The sequence below is a fragment of the Mobula hypostoma genome, chromosome 9 (genome assembly GCF_963921235.1).
Source record: "Mobula hypostoma chromosome 9, sMobHyp1.1, whole genome shotgun sequence".
NCBI classification, from domain to species: domain Eukaryota; kingdom Metazoa; phylum Chordata; class Chondrichthyes; order Myliobatiformes; family Myliobatidae; genus Mobula; species Mobula hypostoma.
In genome coordinates this window covers 29792481-29815027 of record NC_086105.1, presented here as the reverse complement: position 1 = coordinate 29815027, position 22547 = coordinate 29792481, and the positions used below count along the sequence as shown (strand labels likewise).

The 22547-nt window shown below is 40.7% G+C and overlaps 1 protein-coding gene across 2 annotated transcripts in view; it reads right to left on the bottom strand.

Moving 5' to 3' along the window:
* Positions 1-22547, bottom strand: part of LOC134352349 (protein mono-ADP-ribosyltransferase PARP12-like) — a 73728-nt gene that overhangs the window by 6814 nt on the left and 44367 nt on the right. Inside the window, exons 9-10 of one of the 2 annotated variants that reach the window (XM_063059650.1) lie at positions 12096-12219; positions 2970-3100 (exon numbers count right to left, since the gene is read on the bottom strand). In XM_063059650.1, coding sequence (XP_062915720.1) covers positions 2970-3100; positions 12096-12219 — 255 coding nt within the window. The remainder of the gene's footprint in view (positions 1-2969; positions 3101-12095; positions 12220-22547) is intronic. The other variant, XM_063059651.1, reaches the window with a different exon arrangement.

Here is a 22547-nt window from a genome sequence, read left to right as displayed (position 1 = left end):
CAAAATATCAATAATTCTTGTTGTTTGGAAATCCCAATGGTTCAGCATCTGGCTTACTGTAACCTGCGCTCCTTACTAGACCCACATTTCCCATGCTGCCTTTAGATTTACTAGGGAACTGCTTCCTGTGCTCCGTTGAAACTAACTGGTTCCTGTTTCCCATTAAACCCACCAGGACCATTTCCCATGCTTATCATGGACATTCAGCAGTTTGGAATTTCCAAATTTGCTCTGTTTATTCTATTTAGCATGATTGTAGTGCCCTACAACATGATGGAGGGCATCCTCAGTGGACAGGCAGGTCTTTGCATCTATGAGAACTAATGATCACTTCCTCTGTAACTGTAGCACTACATTCTGCATGTCAAAATGGTTGCTGTGATGTGTCTAGTATGATAGTGTAGTGGTTAGTGCTTGTCGCTCTCGCTTTCAGCTTCCATTGCTGGCTAGCAGTCTTGTGAAATGGAGAGCCGAATGTGTAAGACTCTCCCTGCTGGTACGTAGCCTCTCCAACAGCAAGCCTCACGTAGTGCCTCCTCACAGAAACTGAACTCCTTTCAGATTCAGGCTGAACTACAGAGGACGGGGAGGAGGTCTGGCTCCTACACACCCAGCACGCAGGCCCATCGGTGTGTGAACATGCCTTGCTGCTTGTGAACCAGATCCCCAGCTATAGGTAAATAGCCTCACTGCCTTGTGGGCAGCCTCAGGAGAGGCAAAGGCTACGGGAGTAAATCCAGACAGCAAGTCCGGAGTGGAGCCCCTAAGGCAGCTGGACGTCATTGAACGTCCTTCCAGCGGCTCCTGAAGCCAAGCTGGTGCCAAACGCATTGCTTTATAAGCTTTCCTTTGGATTACACTGATGAGGCCAAGAGGGGAATCTTGACGACAGGGCATCTCAGGATCTCCATACCTTCCGCCCAGGCTTGTGAAGATGATCATCGTCACCTATTGTCCTTCGAGACAGACGGATGCCAGCCACCATATTCTGTATTCTGTTATTGTTTTGCTTTTGCTCTACCTGGATGTGCTGATCTATGAATTCATCTATCTGGGTGGCAATCAAACAAAAGCTCTTCTCTTTGTCTCAGTCCATGTGACAATAATAAACCAGTGACTAATTAATGCTAGCATGGACAGATTCATTTGTTTGGGTAGATTGTAGATGAGGACTTCAAGTTGGTTTATCTACTTACATTGGTTCCCTTACTACTGAATCTGGCAGAGTCCACCCAACTTAGTCAGTGGTAGTGCAACCAAACTACGATCCAGGCAACATTCTGTATCCTTGCTGCTTTCAGTCCTTTATCCAAGGGTGGTTCAGTATGGAGGAGCACTGCTCCCTCAGCTGGGAGGAGGCATTAATCAGATGCATTGTCCATATACAACCTGGTGTATTCAATGCTGACTACACCGTGAGTTACATTCTTCCTATAGTGTTGCCACTTCCCATTACACACATGTCAACAATTAACCTACTAATCTGTACATCTTTTGAATGTGTGAGGTAAACAGAGCACTGAGAGGAAAGCCACATGCTCACTGGGAGAATGTACAAACTCCTTACAGTATCAGAACTGAATTAGGTTGGCGCCATAATAGCACTATGTAATCACCACACTAGTATGCTGCCCATATTTGTATGAGATTGGCTGAGGTTTTGTCAGGAATCATGCAGATCTTATTTTATTGTTTGTTTGTGGCTGCAAATGACCCTGAAATTGTCAATTTTGCAGCTTTTTGTAGTGGCTGACCTAACTGGCTACCAGTACTAAAAACAGCTATGCTTCTGCACACCAAAAATTGATAGGTTATATAAAAGATAAATTTAATAACAACACACTTTACAAAGAAAAGCAGAATAAATAAAAAGCATTCAGGATAAATATATTCCAAAAGCTAACATGCAAGTGCTAAGCAAATGGGACTCTAGTGAATTCAGGAACAAAATTAAATTAAGATAAAAGGATATTTGACAAGTGGATGTAGTGCATGGAGAAAGGAGGAAAGGTTCTCTGAGATACTTGAGAAAATGCAAACTAACTTGAAATGTTAACAGCAGAATAAGGTTGTAAGAAGATGAGGTAAAGAGTCACAGAAATGATATCATTGGAGCCACACTAGGTGATTCTTTGATTAAAACTGCTTAGATAATAATAAAATCAGGCAAAGGTAAAAGGTAGTAGAGAGCGATCAATTAGCCAGTTGTTACAAATACTGCAGTGAAGTCAAAAAGGATCATTTACCATTACCGCACTCAGTCTGGATTCAACTTATGCCTCTTTGATGAGTTCATTTTTAATTACCATGGCAGTACAGAAACCTAATTATGGATCTGAAAGTCATCATTGGAGTAGATTTCAAACTGGGGATGAGCACAAAATAGGGAAAATTTTGGATGGCTACTTCCTAGAATTGAAATGGGAAGACACAAAGAACTCCAAAGGTCTCCAGCACAAATTTATAAAAACTTAGTCATAGAAGTTTACATAAATATGAATGCAAGTTCATCATCTGGTTTGTAACTTCCTGGAATAGTCTTTTCCTAACCCAGATGTAAGCCATCCTGTCCTTTGCCAAAAATGATAGTTACAACTTACATATAGTTTGTATAGCAGCTACAATGCTGAAACATTGGGCATGACAATATTACAATACTTTTGGTTATGTTAACATACTTAGTACAATTTTCTTCTCACACTTGCACTGATTTCTCTTCCACACAATGTGCTGATTTTGCTACAAATCCATTTATTCTGTTCTTTAAAAGCAGTAAAAATTTGATAAATATTTACCTTCATCACTGTGCTATGCTCAAGATATTTTGTGAAAGCTTATGTCTTTCAACTCCTTTTATACCCCATTTAAATGTCTCTATTTCCCGTTTTGCTACATTCTGTACTGTACATTTCTCATAAGAAATATAGGCAGACAGACACTACTGAATATCATGACAACAATATACAAACCACTGAAATATTTCCCAAAGTCCAACGTTTTGGATTCTGTCAATTTTCCGGATTTTGCTGGATTGCATACTGCTCTGGAAGAAGGCCTGGACTTTCTTATACTCTTCAGATGATGGTAAGAGTTGAATACGCTGCAAAAAAGAATCCAGATCATCAGAGCACATGTAATAACACCAAACTTAACAGTAAACTTCACTCTGCAAGGTCATCCTGCAATCTCACATCGCCAGGAGGATTGACTGCAGACAAATTGACAGCCTGTTATTTACAGTCAGTAAAACCATGCCACTCCAGTAATACTGCATGTCCACTTCGGAAAGTCAGCCCATTGAGTCTACGCCAGTGATTTCCAAAGTGGGCAATTTCAGCCCCTCCTGGGGGTGGTGGGTGTTTCTAAGGGAGCAGTGAAAATAAATAGAGTGATCGGGAGGCACTTGGTTGCAAATGGAGGAGCTGAGGGATTACAGGGTTAATTTAAGAAATGAATTACTAATTATATGCATTTTTATCTTTAGTGCCTCATAATTGATTACAATGATCACATATTTACCTCATATGTTGCTAACCCACCATTCTCATAGATTTGCTCAAAGCACATTATAGTTGTTGAAAAGCAATGTGACACTTTGGAGTTTGCCATGTAATGAGAAATCTGAATTGAAGAAGTTGTGTTAATTACAAATTATTGCCATTCACTACTGTAGTACAGTGTTAGTTAGTACGATTCCCACACTCTGATCATGTAGTGACGTAATTCCAGTGAATTAGCATTCAATGGAGTAAAATCTTGAGCACATTTTTCTAACCAATGACCCAACTGAGATATCACTGCCTCACTTCATGTACCTTCAGGCACAGAGTCTTGTTTTACCTGCGCTATGATGACATCATAACGTTCCTCTTTATTGATCGCAGTGCTTGAAGTTGGATTTAAACAACAGGCAATTGACCGTGGTTGTTAATCCATAACAAAAATGGCAGAAGTCTAGTGTAGTTATTGTGTTTTTTCTTACGTAGTTCAGTGTAGTTTTTGTATTGTTTCATATAGCATCATGGTCCTGGAAAACATTGTCTCATTTTTACTATGTTCTGTACCAGCAGTTATGGTTGAAATAACAATAGAAGTGACTTGACTTGACTTGAAACGAAACAAAAAAGTGTAGACAGTATAGTGTCGAATATCTGAAATATGGATTTATTGCAGCACCAAACAACAAAGAGCAGCAAATACGTCTGTTGTGTGAAAAAGTTATTTCAAATGAAGTAATGAAACCATCCAGGTTCATTGAACATTTGAAGAGAATAGGTCTGATAAAGCAACAAAAACCTGGCTTATTTTCAGCCAATTTGTGAAAACCTTCAGAAATGGAAAACACTTCTAAAACATTTGTCAGCGCTTCACAACAAAACAGTGATGGTTTGTGTGCTTCATACAACATTGCATTGCTCATTGCTAAATCTGGAAAGCCCTATACAATTGGAGAAGATCTGATACTGCCAGTAGTAAAGGAGGTTCTGAGTATGGTTTTGCATAACCCACCAGACCAAATGTTTAAATAAACTCCACTTAGGCACAAAAACAAATAGATGAAATGTCTGAGAATGTGGAAGACACATGTACAACATACTTAGGACAGCAGATTCTGTTCTGCAGTTGGTTGAGTCAATTTTGCCAAGCAATAAACCTTTGCTTCTTGCTTATGTACGCTCTCCAAAAGGTGAAAGCATGGTTGAAGAGTTGTTATTTGTAAGGGGACTGGAAACAGATTTGAAGGGAAAGTCAATATTTTGGGTTGCTGAACAATGTTTTTAAGAGAAGAACATTCCACTCAGCAATGTTCTTGCTTGTGTAACAGATGGAGCACCATCAAGGACAGGACACCACCTGTCATTGTGCTACTTTCTTGAAAGAAGTTGTAACCAGCATATTTACTGTTCATTGTGTCACAATTAACATCTTGTAACAAGAAACTTAAATGATCGGGACAATCATTAAATACCGTTATCACAGCAGTAAATAAAATCAAGTCCCATGCTTTCAATTCTCAACTACTGAAACTGTGATAAAGTTATTTTAAGACTCGAATACTTCATTGAGTAATCAACTCAAGAATATTATGCATGACAGAACTGTCAGAATTGTTTGCAAAGTTTAATGAAATCAATTTTCAATTGCAAGAAAATGCTGTGAATCTTATTAAAGTCAAGTCAGTCATCTCCACACTTCTGTCTAAGTTAACCCCATTTAAGTGCAGCTTTGGCCGTTGCAATCTTTTTCAATTTCTGCCACTGTTGGAAGAGAAAGAAAGAATACTAAATGATGGTCTTCAAGTATACTGTGCCTACCTAGGTGAGTTGCATAAAGACATATCATAGTGATTTCAGGATCTTTTCCTGATCCAAATTTCAGATTAGGCAATAAATCCATTCCTGAACACTTGGATGGAGGAAGAACTGATCTTGCTACAAAATGACTTTGACCTGAAGCCGAGGTTCAAAAAATCATATCAAGACTTTTGCAAGCAGAAAGCAATCTCTGAATGATATCCTGCACTGTTGGAAAAGGTAAAGGTGTTCTTAATTGCCTTTCCAGCATCATATTCAGTGCAGTGCCGTTTCAGTGTAGTCGGCCAACTTCTATCAAAGCAACGAAACATGGGGACCTGAGACTCCTTCAGAGTGACATTCAAACTGATGTGGAGAGGCTGATATCACTGCACCAACCCCATCCATCTCAATGAAAGGTGAAAAAGCAATGAGGTAGTGAAAAGTTGGACAATAACTATATACTCTAAAATTGTTGAAGATGGTTTTTACTGTAATTAAATAAAACAATTATATTTGAAGCTTTAAATAGATATGAATAATCTTTGCAATTATGTCACTGCTTTGAATTTACAGCTATTTTCATTCACTGTGCATCATAAATCAAAATTCCTTCCAGTTTTTATGTAACGGCCAGAAGAGGAGAGGGGCTGCTGGAAACAAAGGGGGTTCTAATCCAAAGAGGTTTGGAAACCACTGGTCCATGCCATCCTTCACAGAATGTCATTCAATTGTATTTTGCTGATTATTTCCCATGTCACATGCTGTTAACACCCGCCTATTTTCCTGGCACTCATTCTACTCGGATTAATTTACTGTAGCTAAATAAACAAACTTTGGTGTGAGAAGAAAATGGAACACCTGGAGAAAATTCACATTGTCATCTGGAGAACATGCAAGCTCCACACAAATAGCATCTAACGTCAGGGTCGAACCAGCTCACCAAAACTGGAAGGCAGGAGCACCAAAACATGTGCTACATGCTGCCCAGCTACCTTACTATCCATGAACAGGTCAAGCAAGTGACAGATCTGTATATTTCCCAATATATAGGGAGAAGGTCCTTTACCTAGTGTCAGTAAATTGGGAAATATGTTCCTATGTTTAGATGTATTGAACACTCAAAGTTAGGTACCACACTATAATGACAAAAAATTTATCTGTGAAAGTTTGACAAAGATAAATGTAAAATGAGCAACTGGCTGATAGGGAATATTTTATAATGTATACTTATTTTCTGAATACACTGATTATTTAGTAAATGGTGGAATGAATTCACCCATCCCTTCAAATATGCAAACTCTAAATTGGTTGCCATATCCTGCAGGGCAGCATACAGCATCAGGCCTGGTCACTTCCCCACCAAGCATGATGCAGGGAAAGATCTGAAGTTCCAAAGTGCACAGTCCTCCTTGTAGACAACCACGTAAGAGCACAGCCACCTAATCAATAAATCAGGCAGTGATGCCTGCCTGCCATTTAACTGCAAACTGTGTATTATCCTGAAGTCTTTCTTGAATTTTGCTCTTGGATATTATTTCTTCCTACTATCCATTTGGACAGAAGAATAAAAATTCTATTTATTTTTTAAATAGATCAAGAGTTCAAAATAATGTGGAGTAGGGGGATCTGGGGGTCTTACCACAAGTTAGCATGTTAGCACAACTAATTGACAAGGCTAATGGATTTTTGCCTTAATTGCCAGAGGTATCAAGTGTAGAAGGTTTCAAGCAATTTTACAGTAACACCAAACCTGGAAAACCGTGTACAAATTTGGTCACTATATTTAAGGAGGATATGCAGAGAAGCCTCATAAGCCTAAATCCTGGGAAGAATGAAGAAAAATTGAGGTTAGGCCTTTACTGATCAGAATTTGGAAGAATGAGAAGCGATCTGATGGAAACATGCAAGAAACTGAGGATTAACAAGGTAGGTGCCGAGAGCATGCAAAGTGAATGTTTCTAAAGCATAAGGGCATAGCTTCAAAACAAAGGGCTGCCCACTGCAGACAGTAAAGATAGCTTTTTTAACGTTTCAGAGGATTGCGAATTTTGGAACTCATGGTGCTGTGGAAGCAGAATCGTTGAAAAAATTCTAAGAGTAAACTGACATTTAAACTGACATTAAAAGGGAGTCGTTGGATACAAGGAGAAAATTGGCAAGTGGTGCTGAGGTCAAGATGAAAGCAATCATGTTCTTATTTATAGTGGAACAGACGCCAGGGTTTAATGGTCCTACTTCTGCTCCTGTTTATATTTCCAACTTCTCCCCATAGTAATCTAAGTGATCTCTTCGAAGCTAAACTGAAGACCTAGACCAAAAGACATACAAGCAGAATTAGACCATCTAGTCTTCTCCACCATTCTATCATGGCTGGTTTATTTCCCTCTCATCCCCATGCACCTGCATTCTCCCTGTAACCTTTAATTCCCTTACTAATCAAGAACCTACCATCTACCCAGTGATTTGGCCTTGAAAACCATCTACGACAATGAAGTCCACAGATTCACCACCCTCTGGTTAAAGAAATTCCTCCTCATCTTTGTGCTAAAAGGATGTCCTTGTATTCTGAGGCTGTGTCCTCTGGTCCTAGACTCCCCCACTATAAGAACTATCCTCTCCATATCGACTCTATCGAGCCTTTCAATATTCAATTGGCTTCAATGAAATCCTCCTTCATTCTTCTCAACTCCAGTGAATATAGGCACAGAGCCCACACACAACTTGACTTTGCCTTCTGTAATTTATTCTTAAGCGTGGAATACACTATTTTGTCTGTAACTGTGTGTACCTTTGTTTTGTGATCCTACTGGACAGCAAAGTCATGTATACTGATGCAAGCCTCGGCCTGTAACACCAACCATCTCTTTGATTCCCCAGATGCTGCTTCACTCAGTTGCTTCAGGTGTTCGTTGTTTTGCTTCCGATTCTAGCACCTGCAGTCTCTTATCTCTCTAGGGTTGTATAATGTGCCTGTTTCTCCAACAACATAACAGTTCCTCAGGCAAATTTGTCAGCCAAAGGTCTCAAATCGTAAATAGTGTGCTATCTTATAGTCAAAACAATTCCTTTCATGTCAATATTTGCTATGTTTCAAAGAATTCTGCAGACTATAAAATTTAGGATTGGCAATATTTAAGGGTTGATGGGATATTGATGGCTCTTATTTGACACATTTTAGTTGAGTTTGCTGTATTGAAGCAGAAGGATATTTTTTGGCAATTTTCAGCAATTATTTGTATGGAATTTTATTTGCCAAGTGTCTCACCATGCCCTCATGCACCAACAATAATGGAAAGACAGCATTTCATGACGGAGAGGACAGGGATCATTGCATGAGCAGGTTTAGCAGTTCAGTGCTGAAGCAGAAGGGGAACATTGCTGCTCTGGCAGAGTATGATTGAGAGTAGTTCTATATATCTGAGCCCAAGTACCATTCAACTCTTATCAAAGCAGTGGAAGTGTTCTTTAAAACAATATTCTGGAAGTAGAATGCAGAACTAATAACAGAAGACCACAAAAAATGTGAGATGTTAGTGATAAATGACCTTACTAAAGGTAGTTTAAGATGACCTTACTAAAGGTGGGTGACATCTTACTGGCCATTTTCAAAGCAGGAAATATGACTGAATATTCTATTAAAATCATTTTCATGTGGAAAATTGTGATAAACGATCACTGCAAACAATGAAGGGGAGAGTGAAGGTGAGGCTAATCCAAGGGTCGAGGCTTGTGGGTGCGAGACGGAGTTGGAGTACGATTAAGGCACGTTCGAGTTTCTGGTGTGAGGTCGAGGCACGTTTGATAAGAAGTTGGGGTTGGAGACGGTGTTGGAGAGAGCGGAGCGGAGAAAAATTGGAGTGGAGCTGGTTCAGAGCCCGTCCAGCTAAACCGGGAGCAAGGTAGCATCTAACGAAGCACCAGACCAATTTGGAAACGGCAAGTACAGGCCAGCCCAGAGCGTATCGCTGCAGTGGGGCCCGGGTTCTCGTGCAGGGGATGACCCAGTGCTTAAATTAAACATCGAGCCAGATGGTCTGAAAAGGCGGGGTGATGGGACCTGAGGCAAGGGTTGGGACTGGTTCTGCTCCACAATGTTTTTACTCCACTCTTCTCAGCTCTGAGACTGAGGTTTTGTCATGCTCCAGCTGCTGTGGGCTTAGTGTCTGCGAGCTTCGCAGCAATTTGCCCTGCTGTGTGATGAATGGAGACTGAGTTTATGGGCCTGCCCCAGCTGCTCTGGGTTTCAGGTTTACAGACTCTATTTTGTTCTAATTGCTGATGCTTGCTTTATTATTTGCATCATTTTTTTTCTCTCTCTACGTGCATTGTTTTTTTTAGATTGGGTTCCTTGGGTCTCTTGCTTTGTGGCTGCCTGTAAGCAGGCAAGTCTCAAGGTTGTATAATTCATACATACTTTGATAATAAATGTACTTTGAAAAAATGTGATAACCCTGACAGACAACAGGCCAGAAGCAAATGGCTCACTAACAAATCGTACCAGTAGCTAAGATGAAAGATGCTTTGTTCAAAGACGTTCTATAGAAACTAAGGAACTACTTAAACCTGAAGCCTTTAGAAACAGCTGAAAACTGAATTGAGGAAAGGAGTCAGAAGCAGACATGAATTTGAGAGTACATTGCTGCACTAAAGAGTTGTTTTTAAATGAAAATTTTGGTGACATTTTGGATCATATCTGATGTAAAAGGCTTGTGCTTGAACTGGTAAATTAAGAATTTCAGTCAATGGTGATAAGCAAACAAAACCGGACATCTGAATTTGCTTGTACAATGTTATTTTGATGGAAACATCAAATTAAATGTTTGGAGAATTTCATCCAACCACAAAACAGTTGGATAGTTGCAGTCCACAGTCCAAGAACTACTGTAGAGTCTAAGATGGCAAAACTAAGTCCAGAGTACAGATGGGATCACTTCAGTGAGTTGCAATTGAAACAATGGACATCATTCGCTGTCATTAGATGAAGTGACAGCGGAACTGAATATAGTTGCAAATAAACAACTATATGTGCGCTTGTTGAGGAAAGTAGTCAGCAGTGCCCGGCCATCAACATGAAGAAACAACTCTATCAATTGCAAGATTTTCCAAGCCATGATGATGAAAACCTTGCAAAAGAAGGACCATTGCTGCATAAACAAAATCATCTGTTGATTGCCAGAAGCACAAAAGGAGAAAACAGTCTCATTTTGGAACAAGTGTTTAGGAGATTCTGTGAGCAGAATGTGAAGTAGAAGAGAAATGTTTTGCAATGAGAAATATATGCAGTTGATGCTAATGTCCCACAGTGTCTGAAGGGAAAAAAAGTCATCACTAAAGCACTCAACTCTGAAAGTATAGCGGAGGGAAGACTGTTTCTGGGATGCTGGAGGCTTACAGGTAATTCCTTCCACATCTTGCAGTGGTGTTTAGACCACTGCTTCATATTTTGATAGAGGGTTTGAAATGCATATGGAGCCAGCAGCGACAAAGTACATTTGCAGGAGAAGATTAGAAGGCAAAGCTCGTCTTATTCACCTGCAGAATCTTTTGTGTTTTACCCTAATAACAGCTCATAAGCTACTACTGGCAATAAAAGATTCCAAATCAATGATACAACTTTTATGTCTTTTTTACGATTGCAAGGCACTGCTGCATGTTAAGAACATCATGTTCTGTAGGTCTACCCCATCAGTTAGTTGCTCAATAACGTAGGAACTGGATTTGGTGCAGTCTGTGTTGCTGTCTGCTACAGAAAGACAGCGGAGTTTCTGTGCTATAATGGTGTGCCATCTAACGAAAGGAATGAGTGACTGCCTTTGACGTTTTTCTTGTGATCGCAAGGCCCTGTTAGACATTGTAATGTAGAATATTGCAATTCCAGTTCACTGGTCCATCGGTGAGACTGATGGCAAGGCAGCTGCTTGGCCTCGGTTGTAGTGTGGACTAGGCCTTCGCCTGTTGTAGCCATCCGGGGGGGGGGGGGACATCATAGGCAGTGAGGCTGGTTTGGTGGTAGGCCCCTCCCATGAGTGCTGCCCTCCGGTGTTTGAACAGTGAAAGACAAGCCGGATTTGTTCGTCTGCAGCTGCACTTGTGTACGATGATCATACTGCTGCGAGTCTGTTCTTGCTGACAACATCACATGCACCATCAATTGACACGACATGACACTCAGAGACTTGCTCCATATTATTATATGCTTCTGTGACTGTATGTTTATTGCTATCATAATTAAATGTGCTATATGTGCTGTGTGTTGCTGGTACATGTATGACTGAATGCAATTAAACTTGAACTTGACAGTATTAATGATGCAAAGGTGGGCAATCATATATCACAGCATTACTGTACAATAGACTACACTACACTGTTTGAACACCATGGCAGACACTCTGTTGTAACCACTTCCTGAAAACACTGATGCTAGAAGAGAAAGTAGGTCCTATTCATCAAAAGCAGTTAATAAGGACATCTTATGTGAAAGCACAAACTGACCCAGTGCTGAAAAGGATCTACGAATAGACATTGAAAAGATGGACAGAATATGACCAGCATCCATACAGGGAAGTAGAACTCTTCCAGTGAGACACAACTATTCATCAGACCATATTATTAATCAGAACAGATGTGGCCAGACCTGCTGGATGTTCCCAGCATTTTCTGCATTTATTTCAGATGTCTAGAACCAGCAGTTCTTTGGTTTTTGGTTAGCCTTTTTACAGAGATTTCAAATGCACTAAAATAATAACCTTCTGCAGAATCAATGAACCCGACTGCAATCTGGCAATTGAAAGCTTTTACCTTGAATCCCAAGTCCACCAAAGCTGACTTGTCCCAATGTTCCGGAATGCTTTTCGAATTATAGTCATTGGTTTTTTCTTGTTTTGATGAGGCTCTGCCGGAAAAGTTAAAAATAAACAAAGCTCTTTTATATGATACAGTAGAGAATAACTCAATATATTTGCAATATTTGTGTATTTGCCAAACTATGGAACAAATAGCTGAGATGAAATGGTAAATAAATCATCTTTTTTACCATCACTTTCAATAAAAACATTAAGGGATAGAGTGGCATTGTAGCATAACAATTAGTGCAATCACTTTACAGTGCTCGCGATCACCGATTGGGGTTCATTTCCTGCTGCTGTCTGTAAGGAACTTGTACATTCTCCCAGTGACCACATGTGTTTCCTCCCACATTACAAAGACATACAGTAAAGATTAGTGATTTGTGGGCATGATATGCTGGCTCTGAAAGAGTAGCGATACCACAGACTGCCCAGCTCATTCCTCGCTGATTTAATTTAACACAAACAGTGCATTTCACTGCATGTTTCGATGCACATGTGACAAATAAAGCTAACCTTTATCTACCTTTAAAGAGTCAGATCCTCTGGACTGTTCTATTACAAATACACAACCTGAAACGTCAACCACCCACAGAAGATGCTTGACCTACTGAGTTCCTCCAGCAGTTTTGCTTCTTTGCTTATAATTCTATGATCTATTGTCTTTTATATCTCCAAATATCCCTGCTCATTTGCTGGTCACTGAGTGAATTATAGCAGCATTCTCAAAATAAAGATTACTGGATGGTGCTAATCTGTGTGTAATCCCACACAGAGACACCATGGTTGAAGTCAGCACCAATTCTGGGAAATCTGGTTGGACAGATGACTTTGTTTGGGTTTATCCATCCCCTACTCTGCTCTCTCCAAAAAAAAATAGGAAAGCTAAATATTGGTATCAAGCTGATGTCCTCCTGCAAAATCATAACTTTAAAAACTCCTTGTGCCTCATTTTTCATAAAACTCATCCTTCAAACAGAAAGAGGCCCAGAAATGTCTTCTGGCCAGATATGTTAGACAATTGCACAATTATCTACCCATGATTTTCCAACAATTCATTTAGAATAAAAATTGAAAAATCACATTTTTTGATTTTATTAATTGAAGGGTAAAAATTAAATTTACAGAATTATGGCATTTATAGAATTTTTCACATCAAGCAAAAACAAATCACAGCTCACAACACAAGTAAACCATGTCAGGCAGTCAAAACAACTGACAGACAGAATGACTGAAATAAAATGTTTTGACTAGATGGTGTTGATGTTCAGCAGGCCGATGGTTTATTAACAATGAGCTACCAACTTCCATTCTGCGTTTATTGTTACAATTTGTAACAGTGTTGTAACTTGAATCACAGACTACGTGAATACATTGAAGCACTAAAATGTATCAAAATAAAGGTTATGGTGCATTTATTATTTAGAGAATTTATTGAGTGGCGGGGCAGAGATGCATGTCTACCAAAGGAGATGTAAGGCACTCCTTCCCTCCATTAGCCTGTAGGTCACCCTTAAGCAAGGTGTAACACCTGCTTAGCCCCCCAGTCAGGGTCACATGAAGCAATGGGAGCAGGTGGAGGATTGTTCTATGAGCAGCTCATGCATATCACATGATCTGGTTATGCGACCACTGATGACAGACAGACAATCTCTGAAGAGATATACATCAAAGTTGCTGGTGAACGCTATTATAGATGCTGCTTGGCCTGCTGCGTTCACCAGCAACTTTGATGTATGTTGCTTGAATTTCCAGCATCTGCAGAATTCCTGTTGTTTGCGTTTAAAATCTCTGAAGAGTATTGATAATGTCTGGGGTCACCCGTCTTGTAAAGACACTGCCCAGAAGAAAGCAATGGCAAACCACTTCTATAGAAAACCTTGCCAGGAGCAATCCTGGTAATCGAAAGACCATGACTGAACACGTCATACGACATGACACATAACAACGACGATGAATTATATTCATTAATACAATTAAATTCAGGGTACTTCAAAATGTATTAGCATAATTTAAAAATTATATGAACAGAATTTCAATTATATTAACATTATACTAAAAAAATCCAGCTGTGCAGTGACAAAGGCTATGTGCATGGGAGCATTTCAGTTACTGCATAACCATGCACCCATACGATTTAGATGGAACAGAGTCTTTCACAGATATCACCAAACCAGAAAGGAGGTGCAGAAAACTGGAGCATAATTTCCCATTCATCCTTTGCTCTGCATATTCCTAAAGAATTTGAGAGTACTCAGTCATATATGTGAACAGAAAGATAAACTATAGATACTACTTCCAAATTTGCGTTGTAGAAATACTTTGTAGAAAATATACTCAAAATTTGAAATCAATTTAGTGCAACTTTGAAAGCGTGCAGAACATGGAGAAATTTGGAATAAAATGCCATTTCCTCTACAGTAAAAGTAGCTAGCAGAAGATACAACAGAAAATTAACAGGAAATTAATTCTCATGGAGGCAGAAGAGACTGCAGATCTGGGATATGTAGCAAAAACAACTGGCAGAGACTCAGTGAGTGGAGCAGCAGCTGGACTATCAAAGGGATAGTCATCATTTCAGGTCAGACCCTGCATTGACTGAGAGTGTAGAGATATAGCAGGTGCAAAAAAGTGAGGTAGAGAGACGAGCTTTCTCTTTTGCTCCAAAGTCAAAGTAAATTGATTAGCAAAGTACATATACAGGTTTCCCCCTCCATCCGAAGCTAGAGCGTTCCTATGAAACAGTTCGTACGCCGAAATGTCGTAAAGCGAAGAAGCAATTACCATTTATTTATATGGGAAAATGTTGTGAGTGTTCACAGACCCAAAAATAACCTACCAAATCATGACAAATAACACATAAAACCTAAAATAACAGTTACATATAGTAAAAGTAGGAATGATATGATAAATACACAGCCTATATAAACATAGAACATAGAATAGTACAGCACAGTACAGGCCCTTCAGCCCACAATGTTGTGCCGACCCTCAAACCCTGTCTCCCATATAAGCCCCCACCTTGGATTCCTCCATATACCTGTCTAGTAGTCTCTTAAACTTCACTAATGTATCTGCCTCCACCACTGACTCAGGCAGTGCATTCCACGCACCAACCACTCTCTGAGTAAAAAACCTTCGTCTAATATCCCCCTTGAACTTCCCACACCTTACATTAAAGCCATGTCCTCTTGTATTGAGCAGTGGTGCCCTGGGGAAGAGGCGCTGGCTATCCACTCTATCTATTCCTCTTATTATCTTGTACACCTCTATCATGTCTCCTCTCATCCTCCTTCTCTCCAAAGAGTAAAGCCCTAGCTCCCTTAATCTCTGATCATAATGCATACTTTCTAAACCAGGCAGCATCCTGGTAAATCTCCTCTGTGCCCTTTCCAATGCTTCCACATCCTTCCTATAGTGAGGTGACCAGAACTGGACACAGTACTCCAAGTGTGGCCTAACCAGAGTTTTATAGAGCTGCATCATTACATCGCGACTCTTAAACTCTATCCCTCGACTTATGAAAGCTAACACCCCATAAGTTTTCTTAACTACCCTATCCACCTGTGAGGCAACTTTCAGGGATCTGTGGATATGTACCCGAGATCCCTCTGCTCCTCCACACTACCAAGTATCCTGCCATTTACTTTGTACTCTGCCTTGGAGTTTGTCCTCCCAAAGTGCACCACCTCACACTTCTCTGGGTTGAACTCCATCTGCCACTTCTCAGCCCACTTCTGCATCCTATCAATGTCTCTCTACAATCTTTGACAATCCTCTACACTATCTACAACACCACCAACCTTTGTGTCGTCTGCAAACTTGCCAACCCACCCTTCTACCCCCACATCCAGGTCATTAATAAAAATCACGAAAAATAGAGGTCCCCGAACAGATCCTTGTGGGACACCACAAGTCACAATCCTCCGATCTGAATGTACTCCCTCCACCACCACCCTCTGCCTTCTGCAGGCAAGCCAATTCTGAAACCACCTGGCCAAACTTCCCTGGATCCCATACAAATACTTCTCTACAATGATTGCCTGCACAGATCTCCATAGCGAAAATCTCACGTAAGCGCTCTCGGTAGAAAATCTCACGCAAGCACTGTTGGCATAAACGCTCTCTCCAGTAACCTTTAAGCTATGAGGCTGCCAAATCTACCAAGTAACACGTAAAAATACACAGCCTATATAAAGTAGAAATAATGTGTGTACAGTGTAGTATCACTTACCGAAATTGGGAAGACAGCGCCGAGCACACTGGTGATGGTGTGTTAGACTGAGTCGTTGCAGGCTGGGTGGTGCAGTGGCCCCCACCCTCCGGGCCGCCGACCTGATACATTGCCACGAAGAATGCAGCAGCAGCCGGGAGGCACACAGCACATCTTTAAGAAAAAAGCGGAAATAAACAAACTAATTAATTAGGTGCCGCCGACAATTACGTGTCGGCGGCACCTAATTAATTAGTTTGTTTATTTCCGCTTTTTTCTTAAAGATGTGCTGTGTGCCTCCCGGCTACTGCTGCATTCTCCGCGAATCGGTACAGTATCTGTCCGGGGCCCAGGTATTGGAGTGGTGGGACACAGGGGTGTCATCTCATCGTTGATCAGGGCAGGCAGCTCATCTTCTCCTATGACTGCCCGCCTCGATGTTGAAGATCAAGGTTCGTCGTCTGCTGTGGCTAATGTGGAAGGCTTGCTTGACTGCTGAGCCTTGCGCATTTTTCTATCATACAGTTGTTTGTAAGGACTCAAACTATCCTGCAAATATCCCCTAAACCTACTTACCCTTTAAAAATTAAAGTCGTACTTTATCATTGCAACGAAAATCTCACACAGTCACTTTCAGTCCATTTGCTACTGCACTCGGTTTCAATTGTTATCCTTTCCTCCTCCAATTGCATCAACTCTTCATCTATCAGTTCTTGGTCATGGGATGCCAAAACCTCTTCAACATCATCTTCATCAGCTTCCACAAGCCAAACTCACTTTGTCCTTGCTTCGTTCACCACGATCAAAACGCTTAATTATGTCTAGTTTTACGCTAAGTGTAACACCCTTACGAGCTCTTTTAGGATTTTCCAATACCTCAGAACTCATCTTGCTAACAGCTGATCACAGGCACATGTTTAAGCAATGCCGTTCCGAATCCGGGGGAGAGCGGCTGCTCGGGACGCGCGCTGCCTGTTATCACATGCTGATTTTTTCGCGCGCTGATTTTTTATCGCGCGCTGCCTTTCTTCGTTACAGTGAAAACACCTTCTGAAAGCAAAAACAGGGTACTAATGTAGGTCTTTCGTAACAGTGAGGTTTTGTAAAGCGAACGTTCGAAAAGCGGGGGACACCTGTATGTCACCATATACAATCCTGAGATTCATATTTTGCAGCCATTCACAAAAACACAATAGAATCAATGAACGACTGTACCCAACAGGATGGACAAACAACCAAAGTGGAAAGGACAACAAATGGTACAAATATAAAAAAGGAAAAAATAATTAATTAATAAACAAGTAAGCAAATATTATCTAGAACACAAGATGAAGAATCCTTGAAATTGAGTCCATAGGTTGTGGGAACATTTCAGCAATGGGGCACATGAAGTTGAGTGAAGTCATCCCTTTTCGTACAAAAGTCTGATGATTGAGGGGTAATAACTATTCTTGAAACTGGTGGTATGGGTCCTGAGGCTCCTGTACCTTTTCCTGATGGCAGCAGCATAGCCTGGGTGGCGGGTGTTCTTGACTAACGCTCTGTGTAGTTGTGCTCTATCATTTCTGGGCTATATCCACTACTTTCTGTAGGATTTTCCATTCAAGGGCATTGGTGAACCAGGCCATGATGCAACCAGGAAATAAACTCTCCACCACACATCTATAGAAGTTGGTCAAAGTTTTAGATGAAATGCCAAATCTTCACAAACTTCTAAGGAAGAATTAGCTGTCATCTATAAATAATAAAATTGATTGAAGTGACAAATTTCCTGTGATGAGTTTATCAGTTTATAATTGCTGTTGTTGAGGAAGAACAGGACAAAGTTCTTCTAGCAAAGACTGTTAGACCATGAGATGCTTTGCTGATGTAGCGATATCTTAAGGTAAAGTGGATAAGTATTGAGAGGAAAATGGCAAAGCAAAGACATGGAAAATTAGAATTAGCTCTGGATTGGTTTAATGAAGGGCCTATGCTATAAATGGTTATTGTTGCATCTAGTCCACTGGAAGAGATCACTTGTCAATAAGTACTTGCCATGAACTGCTTCAATATTAACCCAAATCTTAATGTTTAAGTTAATGAGTTTTGTTTTGGTCATAGGGCAAGCTAAACATTGACCAATTTCCTGCTGGGACTATCTGCTGGTATTTTTGAGAAACTTGTCCCAACAAATGATTTTAAATGTGACTCTACTTCAGGTGTTGCACTAATGAGGTGGGGTGTGGGTTGAGAGGACATTGACTAAGCTGGAAAGGCTAAGATCATTGCAAAGTTCAAGAAGACTACTAGTGATGGTAATGTCCCTACTTTAGAGATTGCAAACAAGACCTTTTGTTGCTGATGGTAGAACGGTGAAACTAGCCTTAAAATTGGAGCATCGTAGTTAACTTCCCAGACCAAAAGCTGTGAAGCCAGAGTTAAATCCTATCAAAACAGCTGAATTGAAGTTCATTTCATTAAGTAATCTGGAAATAAAATTTGAAAATCATAAAAATCAATAATGGTGACTGTGATACAACTAGTACTGGATTGTAGCAAAAACCATTTCTGTGAGTCCAGTCCTACAGCATTAACACAGACCTAATACGGCCTAGCAAAATTAGCAGTCTGCTAAGTCAGAACACCTGCATGGTGAAGAGTTCCAAAAAAAATGGTAAACAAGTCCTTTCTCACAGATAATTACTGATGCTTGAGTTGTCAGTGACAACCACATCCTAAAAAAAAATGAAGTCAAACAGAAGAGTAAAGGACGCCGTTAATGGTGAGTGGTAGATGCTCTAGTAGTGAAGGGTTTGCATTTTCCATAAGTATTACTCATAGATAAAGCCTTGCTTCCCAGCACCATGTATGGGTAAAGTTAATTAATTGTGGAGACACCTTCACCTGTTTGTTGATCTCCCTGGTGTGCCTTCTTCACTAAGATTTTCCTATCATGATTAAACTTCTGGGACCTGTTAAATTATCAGCAGCTGTCACAGGGCTGTACACTTCCAGTTACAGAGTTTATTGCTCACACGCCTCTGTTCAGAAAATCCATTTCAAACATGAGTGGGATTACATTGTAACCTGTTACAATAAGATTATCTATTTCCATTGAGAATCAAATATGACAATCAAACGAATGGCAAAGGCTTACATAGATAGTTTGCAGAGTATTAAAGGTACCTTAAGTGAGATACATGGGATTTTAGGCTTAGCTATTTGCTGCAATAATAAAACAAAGTACTGGAAAAGCTCAGCAGGTCACATATAATCTGTGCAGAGAGAAGCAGGGTTATCATTTTCTATCAATGATTCTTCTACAGAATATATTGTTCCACTGACCTACAATAATGTACAAAGCTGCTCATTTCAAGAAGGGATGTGTGTGAGAGACCCTTTAGGCCCGAGGATATTAGAAGTGCGGGTTTAGCTCAAAACATTTTCATTTCTTAACTATTGGCCATCGTGGCCCGATTCCTTCAGTCAGTGTGTGTTACCTGAGACCCCGATGGCCAAGACTGCACTTCATGGGTGCAAGTGAAGCCATCTCGGCTGGATTCCAAAACCCAGAGGACATCCAAGAAGCAAAAGCATTTCAGCAATCAGAGTACGGTTTTAGATCATCTGCCTCGATTACTGATGAAGCCACAGAGGTAGCAGCGATAAAAGGAAGAATAATAAAGTTTGAAGAAGCATAGTGTGTACTGGTACCCAATTTTCATTCATCATCATTATCATCACCATTATGTGGTGTGTTATATGACATCATCATTATGTGCTATAGACAATAGACAATAGGTGCAGGAGTAGGCCATTCAGCCCTTCGAGCCAGCACCACCATTCACTGTGATCATGGCTGATCATCCACAATCAGTATCCTTTTCCTGCCTTCTCCCCATATCTCTTCACTTCGCTATCTTTAAGAGCTCTAGCTAACTCTTTTTTGAAAGAATCCAGAGAATTGGCCTGCACTGCCTCCTAAGGTAGAGCATTCCACAGAACAACAACCCTCTGTGTGAAAAAGTTTTTCCTCAACTCCGTTCTAAATTGTTTTTAAACTGTGGCCTCTGGTTCTGGACTCCCCCAACATCGGGAACATGCTTCCTGCCTCTAGCGTGTCCAATCCCTTAATAATCTTATACGTTTCAATCAGATCCCCTCTCATCCTTCTAAATTCCAGTGTATACAACCCTAGTCGCTCCAATCTTTCAAGATATGACAGTCCCACCATCCCGGGAATTAACCTCATGAACATACGCTGCACTCCCTCCATAGCTAGAATGTCCTTCCTCAAACTTGGAGACCAAAACTGTACACAATACTCCAGGTGTGCTCTCACCAGGGCCCTGTACAACTGCAGAAGGACCTCTTTGCTCCTATACTCAACTCCTCTTATTATGAAGACCAACATGCCATTAGCTTTCTTCACTGCCTACTGTACCTGCATGCTTACTTTCAGTGACTGATGAACAAGGACACCCAGATCTCGTACTTCCCCTTTTCCTAACTTGACACCATTCAGATAGTAATCTGCCTTCCTGTTCTTGCCACCAAAGTGGATAACCTCACATTTATCCACATTAAACTGCATCTGCCCACTCACCCAACCTGTCCAAGTCACCCTGCATTCTCATAACATCCTCCTCATATTTCACACTGCCACCCAGCTTTGTGTCATCTTCAAATTTTCTAATATTACTTTTAATCCCTTCATCTAAATCATTAATGTATATTTAAAATATCTGCGGTCCCAGCGATGTGCTGTATCATATGACATGAGCGAACATGATCTTTGACCATGATTGTTCTTGGCAAACTTTTCTATAGAAGTGGCTTGCCATTGCCTTCTTCTGGGCAGCGTCTTTACAAGATGGGTGATCCCAGCCATTATCAATACTCTTCAGAGATCGTCTGCCTGGCGTCCAGTGGCTGCATAACCAAGACTTGTGATATGCACCAGCTGCTCATACGACTATCTACCGCCTGCTCCCATGGCTTCATGTGACCCTAATCAGGGGGCTAAACAGGTGCTACACCTTGCATAAGGGTGACCTGCAGGCTAGTGGAAGGAAGGAGCACCTGACACCTCATTTGATAGAGTCATATCTCAACCCCGCTACCCAGTATTAAACTGGTAAATTTCGATGTTATTTTTGATCCATGTAAATGTAAATTAATTCCTTCATTTGTTCTTTTAACCCATTTTTGATCAGAGCTAGCAAGTGACTTTTTAACCACTGAGGAGACATAAATCGAACCAGCAATGGAGAGGAGGGCTCAAAACAGATGTTTGGGTCTTTATAGAGGTGTTCCTAGTTGGGGGAAACACAAGACTTTTTAACATATGAAAGTCAGAAGGGGACAGATTCAATAAAAGACAGCCCAATCACTAATATGCTCCAAAGCTCAATGTGCAAAGTTGTACGGAGGGCAGTTCATCACTACCCTCCTGGAGACCCTGGAAACTGAAGGGAGTTCCAAACCTCTCCAGATACATTAATATAATCCTGGTATATCAGTGACATAGCTGGTCATCGTATGGCATTCAGTGCATTGCTTCTGGTATATGCCTGAAGTTAATGACCCTGGCATCCCAGGAAGCCAGTTGAGCTCAGCTTAAAATAACAATTCACATATCTGGCAGCTCTGGCAAACACACCAAAGACTACCCACCTCTTTTCTCGATTTGCAGCTAGATGCTACAGATATCTCTGCAAAGCACTGGAACAGATTCAGACATAAATAAGTCAGTTGTGTCTAAGCCTCTGATACACCTGCCTAGAAATTCAATTGTACCTTTAGTTGGTGTGTTAAACCCAGGCTGTGTGCAGCACTAAAACTCACTAAGGTTCCCCGCAAACCAAGAGAGGCAGGTTGCTGCAACTCCTCTGATTCTCATTTGTTGTTGAACAAGACCAGCACGGATGCAAAGTAGAAATCTGGGATTCAACCCTCCAAAGTTGACATGAGGCACGAGGCCAAAGCCTTTCACATGGCCAGTTGAGAAAGCTACTGGGAGGGGTTTGCTACTTAATACTGTCTATCCTTATCAGGTCTTAAGCCCCCTTGATCAGTCTTCTTGCCAGTAGCTCACTAGCAATTTCTATTAAGTCTAGAAAACCATGCAGTCACATTTAAGTTTAAATAAATTAATCCATCTCCAAATGAATCACTAATATATTAAAACTGACAACAGCCTCTCCTGAC